General features: G+C 48.6%; 1 protein-coding gene across 2 annotated transcripts; it reads left to right on the top strand.

The window, feature by feature from the left end:
- Positions 1-887: 887 nt before the first annotated feature.
- LOC116979232 (protein CXorf21-like) lies at positions 888-5,330 on the top strand. Of its 2 annotated transcripts, none has more exons than XM_033030815.1 (2): positions 888-1,096; positions 4,273-5,330. In XM_033030815.1, the coding sequence occupies exon 2, from the start codon at positions 4,284-4,286 to the stop codon at positions 5,202-5,204; it is 921 nt and encodes a 306-aa protein (XP_032886706.1). In that variant the 5' UTR covers positions 888-1,096; positions 4,273-4,283; the 3' UTR covers positions 5,205-5,330. The 2 variants fall into 2 exon arrangements, with proteins under 2 accessions (XP_032886706.1, XP_032886707.1); XM_033030816.1 differs by having other exon boundaries at positions 4,276-5,330.
- The last annotated feature ends 2,079 nt before the right edge of the window (positions 5,331-7,409 follow it).

Here is a 7,409-nt window from a genome sequence, read left to right on the forward strand (position 1 = left end):
AATGTTTAATACCAACAAGTACATCACCAACAAGTATCAATTAATTAAAAAGTAGATTTTAAACAGTGCTTAAGGGAATTTTTAAAATTATTTTTGGTTAAATTGACAAAATCAGGTCAAGTTCTATATTCTTCTCTAGAACATGAGGGGACTTAAAGACACTTTATGATACATCTTGAACAGGCTGGGGCTCCATTCCTTGGAGCATAGGAGGATGAAAGGGTGATCTTACAGAGGTGTACAAAATTCTGATCAGAGAAGTGGAACTGAGAACCAGAAGACATAGATTTAAGTTCATTATTTTATCAGCTCATAAGTTCATAAGCGATAGGAGAAGAGTTAGGCCATTCGGCCCATCAAGTCTACTCCGCCATTCAATCATGGCTGATCTATCTCTCTCTCCTAACCTCATTGTCCTGCCTTCTCCCCATAACCTCTGACACCCGTACTAATCAAGGATCTAAGGTGAAGGGGGAAATATTTAATAGGAATCTAAGGGGTACTTTTTTCACACAAAGGGCGGTAGGTGCATGGAACGAGCTGCCGGAGGAGGTAGTCGAGGCAGGGACTATTGCAATGTTTAAGAAACATTTGCACAGGTGCATGAATTGGCCAGGTTTGGAGGGATATGGGCCAAACGCAGGCAGGTGGGACTAGTGCAGATGGGACATGTTGGCCGGTGTGGGCAAGTTGGTCTGAAGGGGTCTGTTTCCTTGCTGTGTGACTCTATGAAAAATATCTCGGACCTGAGGGGTTAACAGCTCAGTGGTTGGAACACTGGATGCTTGCAAAATATGGGGAAGTTAAGGCAAAAACGTCATTTTCGTTTTGAATCACTATAAATTTGCAACCGGATTATGGTCTTTATTCGTTTGGGCACGGCTTACCAAACAGCGAAGACATTTTGTAGAGTACCAAGTAGACAAGAGTGTCTTTGGATTTACTTGTCTGAACTTTCATTTCACAGAGGAAGGAGTCATTTGTTAATAAATCTCCTGGGACCAAGAATGACATTTGCAATGAGATCTAAATATTAATGTTGCTCCGACAGGAAAGAGTGGAACTCAAATTCAAATTACACATCAACTTAAACCAAGTAAGTGTAATGTGTTTGTATTTTAACGATTTATTTGTACCTTTTAGGTGTAATTCTAACTATAACCCCCCCCCCCCCTCCCCCTGCTTCAGATAGGATGTCAGGACTTTCATATGAAGAAAGACTGGATAGACTCGGCTTGCACTCGCTAGAATTTAGAAGATTGAGGGGGAATCTTATAGAAACGTACAAAATTCTTAAGGGGTTGGACAGGCTAGATGCAGGAAGATTGTTCCCGATGTTGGGGAAGTCCAGAACAAGGGGTCACAGTTTAAGGATAAGGGTGAGACCTTTTAGGACCGAGATGAGGAAAACATTTGAATCTCTGAAATTTGACATTTGAATCTCTGAAATTTTCTGCCACAGAAGGTAGTTGAGACCAGTTCATTGGCTATATTTAAGAGGGAGTTAGATGTGGCCCTTGTGGCTAAAGGGATCAGGGGATATGGAGAGAAGGCAGGTACAGGATACTGAGTTGGATGATCAGCCATGATCATATTGAATGGCGGTGCAGGCTTGAAGGGCCGAATGGCCTCTACTCCTGCTCCTATTGTCTATGTTTCTATGTTTCTATGATGGTAGCGTCAACTTATTTAGTTTGGAGAGATACAGCAGGGAAACAGGCCCTTCGGCCCATCGAATCCATCGATCGCCCTGTGCACACACTAGTTCGATGTTATCCCACTTTCACATCCACTCCCTGCACATCGAGGGGCGAGTTAACACGGGCCATTTAGCTGACGACCCTGCATGTCTTTGGGAAGTGGGAGGCGACCTACACAGCCACAGGGAGAACGTGCAAACTCCACACCGACCCTGCCGGAGGTCAGGATCGAACCTGGGGTCCCTGACGCTGTGAGGCAGCAACACTACCAGCTGCGGTCACTGTGTTAAGAGTCAGCTTCTGATCCACTCTCCAGAGGCGCATGTGTTGGTGAAGTCAACTGGGCTAACAGCTCAGAGCTTGGCAGCCATGCACCATCTGCCTCTAAAACCCTTTCTTGACGTCCTCTGAGCGAGGGTTATATGTATGTAGTGATGTATGTACTTAATCTATGAACCAATGTTGTATAACGTTAGTACCTCCACTAATGTAAAGCACTTTGGCCAACGAGAGTTGTTTTTTAAATGTGCTATAGAAATAAAAGTGGCTTGACTTGACTTGACTTGACCAGTCTCGCAGTAACAATGCTGCGTGATCTACCGCTACCCAATAGTGGCGGCACGGTGGCGCAGCAGTAGAGTTGCTGCCTTACGGCACCAGAGGCCCGGGTTCGATCCAGACTACGGGTGCTGTCCATACGGAGTTTGCACGTTCTCCGCATGGGTTTTCCCCGTGATCTTCGGTTTGCCCCCCCTCCCCCACACACACTCCAAAGACGTACAGGATTGTAGCTTGATTGGCTTCTGTAAAGCATCCTTGGTGTGTAGGATAGTACTAGTGTTGGGGTGAACATTGGTCGGTACGGACTCGGAGGGCCAAAGGGCCTTTTTCCACGCTGTATCTCTACAACTAAAACAAAATCGTAATCTCAAACTGCACCCTGCCCCGCACAAGGGAGACAGAGATGCTGGAGAAACTCAGCGGGTGAGGCAGCATCTATGGAGCGAAGGAAATAGGCGACGTTTCTGCCCTACACAATGTCTTTTAAACCCAGCCATGATCTCCTGACCTATGACCTCTGCCTTGTGACCTTCCCCTGTCTTGTGACCTTTTGACCTCTCTCTGACCAGTGGTCTTTCACAAATTGAGTGCCTCCCCTTAGTTCACTTCATGCTACCCACAACCAGAGAGCAGTCCTGAACTACTATCTACCTCATTGGGGACCCTCGGACTATCCTTGATCGGACTTTGCTGGCTTTACCTTGCACTAAACGTTATTCCCTTATCATGTATCTGTACACTGTGGACGGCTCGATTATAATCACGTATTGTCTTTCTGCTGACTGGATAGCACGCAACAGAAGCTTTTCACTGTATCTCGGTACACGTGACAGTAAACTAAACTGAACTGAACTCAATTCATTACCTGCCCAGCACCGACATGGAAGATAGACACAAAAAGCTGGAGTAACTCAGCGGGTCAGACAGCATCTCTTTAAAAACATTTTATTTTCATTCACAACTTCTCTGTTGAGAAGCAAGGAGAGGGAAGAATTACATTTCATGTTTTTCATCGTTCCTTACAATGCCGTGTACGACAGTGATCGCAACCTCTACTGAAGTGTGGATGGCCGTTGGCTCGCTAGGAGCTCACCCGCTCTTTGACAGGTCTTGTTTTTGGTCCTGCTGGGGGTCCACAGCCCCCCCTCATCACCTGGCAAACCAGGTGGGGGAGACGGTTTAGTCGCCGACTATCCGACCACGGAGCAGGTAGCACGGGATTACATGGTACCCGTGGCCGGGGGAACTCCCCCCTTACCCGAGCGTCTCTGGAGAGAAGGGATGGGTGATGTTTCAGATCGAGAACCTTCTTCAGACTGCGGTTGTGGGAGAGGAAGTCTAGAAATGTGGAAGGGTTAGGGAGATCAAAGGGGAAGATGAGCAAGGGAAATGTAGAATGGTTCATTGTCAGCTGAGTAAGTAAGTAAGTATGTAAGTAAGTAAGTTTATTGGCCAAGTATTCCCATACAAGGAATTTGCCTTGGTGCTCCGCCCACAAGTAACAACATGACATACAGTGACAGTTACGAATGACTCAGAAAACACTAAACATTAATAATAATAAAACATTAATGATAAAACACCATTGATCAAGCATGTGGACCAACAAAATACCAGATCAAAGGGAGGCTACAGATTTTTGGCAGTTGAGTAGAGCTACTACTCGTGGATAAAAGCTGTTTTTATGTCTGGCTGTGGCAGCTTTGACAGTCCGGAGTCGCCTTCCAGAGGGAAGTGATTCAAAGAGTTTGTGGCCAGGGTGAGAGGGGTCAGAGATGATATTGCCTGGGGAAGGTGACAACGAGGTTTAGTTTAGTCTATTGTCACGTGTACCAATAGACAATAGACAATAGGTGCAGGACTTGAAACGTCACCTATTCCTTCGCACCATAGATGCAGCCTCACCCGCTGAGTTTCTCCAGCATTTGTGTCCACCGTCCTACACTTAATGCCTGTCTGCCTGCTTCACCGTTAATTTGCATTGGACTAACGAGCAACCTTGTGTTTTCCGTAGCGCCCGCCATGTTGGCCGAGGGATGCCTCACGAGGATCGGCTACGGTTACGATTGGGGTGAGCGCGCGGGGCCCGATGGCCGTGCAAACTCCGGCAGGTCTCCAGCGAGCAGCAGCAGCAGCTCCTGGGAAGAGCTCACCTACTTTCCCGACTGTGCGGAAGACGAGGAGCTGGGCCGAGGCGCCGCCGAAGACACGGTGCAAGGTCGGCCCGGGAACACGGGCAGCGCCAGGGGTCAGCAGGGCGAGCCGGCGGTCGCTCACCACCGGGGGGAAGCAGCTGACGTCAGAGGCAGGGCGACCTCCTTTAATAGGAAGACATCCGAGGTGTTGGAGATACCAAGGATCTCCGCGTGGGCGGAGATGGAGGTGGACCTCTACCAGTCGTGGTCAACCACTTGCCAGAGTTACACGGACATCCAGATGGTCGGTGACAGCCAGACCCCCAGCAGCGCCACCAGCTTGACGACTTCTCTGGACCTTGAAGGTGAGAGCAGCAACTGGCCCTTTCTGCAGGCCAACAAGACCTGCGTCTGCCCAGCAGCCTCCGCCTGTTGCTGCGAAGGCCTACGATGTCCTCGCTCAGATACCTTCCACCAGGGGGACCGGAGCATCGTCCTTCAGAGGGAACCGTTATCCAACTCGGTACTCAACAATTACATGGAGCAGAAGATCACGGAACTGTACAAGCAGTACCTAGAGGATAACATGACTAAATATGCCTCTCCCACCAGCGTAGTCAGCTCCCATTACCTGATGGCCAACATTGATCAGATTAGTCAGCAGATTTCTCTGGAGAATAACATGGAGCCCACAATAGCCAAGGATATAGTTCTCAATTGCCTCCGTAGCATAGCCTGTGCAACATGGTCCTCTGATATCACTACTCCCATCCTGCAGATATCAAATCAACCAGCACCAAGATTTTAGTTCAGTTAAGGGCCTGTCCCACATGGCGATTTTTTTCAGCGACTGCTGGCGCCGTATCAGGGCGGCCAAAAGATTTTGTACGTTTCGAAAATCCAGCGGCGGCAAAAAAAATTGTCGCCACACTTGGAAAAACGCCGCGCGTGAATACATCATCACGCCGCGGGTTTTTGGATACTTTCAAGAGAGAGCTAAATAGGGCTCTTAAAAATAACGGAGTCAGGGGATATAGGGAGAAGGCAGGAGTTGGCCGACGTTGGACAAAGGGACATGTTCAAGATGGCGGCCGATGGACGAAAGCAACGGTGTCGTCATGACAACTGGCCTTTAAGACTGCACTCTTGAGAACATTGAAACTTGGTTGGGCGCCAGAACCGTGGCGACTCTTTGCGTATTGTCTTGGCGAAGTCTACTATTACGCTGTCTACTATGAAGATAGACTCAAACTGCTGGAGTAACTCAGTGGGCCAGGCAGCATCTCTGGAGAGAAGGAATAGGTGACGTTTGGGTTCGAGACCCTTCAGGCTGAGAGTCAAGGGAAAGGGAAATGAGAGATATGAAAATATTCAGTGCAAATCAGAACCTGCACCGATGATCAAGAAAATGTGGAGCCCACAATGGTCCATTGTTGGCAGATTACCTCTCGCCTGACCCTCAGTCTGAAGAAGGGTCTCGACCAGAAACGTCACCCATTCCTTCTCTCCACAGATGGCGCCTGCCCCGCTGAGTTACTCCAGCATTTTGTGTCCATCTTCGGTGTAAACCAGCATCTGCAGTTCCTTCCGACGCAACCGAGGAACGACGATAGATAAAACAGGAGAAAAACCTGATGGTCAAGAAGAGAGCAGGGAGAATACTTGCAACTTTGCATGGACGGGGATGGGAATGGAGAAGTGGTGAGCCATCAACGCATCAGGTGACTGACTGACTGACGGCCTAGTCAGGAACTGTCAGGCCTGTATCTGTGGGACCCAGCGTGGGGGGACCGCTATGAAGGGGGGGGGGGGAAGGTGGAGAACAAAGGGGGACCTGCCGTGGGATACTTTGTAACTCTCAGTTGTACAGGGCCCTAGTGAGACCACACCTGGAGAATTGTGTGCAGTTTTGGTCCCCGAATTTGAGGAAGGACATTCTTGCTATTGAGGGAGTGCAGCGTAGGTTTACAAGGTTAATTCCCGGGATGGCGGGACTGTCATATGCTGAGAGAATGGAGCGGCTGGGCTTGTACACTCTGGAGTTTAGAAGGATGAGAGGGTGTCTCATTGAAACATATAAGATTGTTTACGGCTTGGACACACTAGGGGCAGGAAACATGTTCCGGATGGTGGGGGAGTCCAGAACCAGGAGCCACAGTTTAAGAATAAGAAGTAAGCCATTTGGAACGGAGACAAGGAAACACCTTTTCTCACAGAGAGTGGTGAGTCTGTGGAATTCTCTGCCTCAGAGGGCGGTGGAGGCCGGTTCTCTGGATGCTTTCAAGGGAGAGCTAGATAGGGGTCTTAAAAATAGCGGTCAGGGGATATGGGGAGAAGGCAGGAACGGGGTACTGATTGGGGATGATCAGCCATGATCACATTGAACGGCGGTGCTGGCTCGAAGGGCCGAATGTCCTAATCCTGCACCTATTGTCTATTGTCTATTGTCTATTGTAACTCTGTCGGTGCCCTTTATGTGGTGCCTCTTTGCATACCTTGGGAATGCAAGCAAATAAAACATCATTGTAACTTGTCACATGTAACAATAAAATATTCATTCATTTATTCATTCTACTTCCTGTAATCTGTGATGGCTATTTCCTGTAATCGGTTTCCTGTTTTATTCCCCCCCCCCCACACTCCAAAGACTTGCAGGTTCACAGGTTGATTGGCTATGGTAAAAATCGTAAAATGTGTGGGTTAGTCTTATGGGCCTTTCCCACTTGGGTGATTTTTTCAGCGGACAGCCGGCGACTGTCAAGTTGCAAGCAGTCGCCTGAAAACCGAGAACTGGAACAGCGACTGTCAGAGTGGAACACACATACACACACACTCACACACACACACACACACACACACACACACACACACACACACACACACACACACACACACACACACACACACACACACACACACACACACACACACACACACACATCGCAAAGGCAGGGGACTGGGCAAGCGGGGGGAGAGCTGTCTAAAATATTCACACGGTGCAAGGTGATACAGA

Source organism: Amblyraja radiata, chromosome 12 (genome assembly GCF_010909765.2).
Source record: "Amblyraja radiata isolate CabotCenter1 chromosome 12, sAmbRad1.1.pri, whole genome shotgun sequence".
NCBI classification, from domain to species: Eukaryota; Metazoa; Chordata; class Chondrichthyes; order Rajiformes; family Rajidae; genus Amblyraja; species Amblyraja radiata.

Excerpts from the sequence above, each read along its gene's own strand:
- LOC116979232 (XM_033030815.1), top strand. The coding sequence starts at position 4,284 with ATGTTGGCCGAGGGATGCCTCACGAGGATCGGCTACGGTTACGATTGG.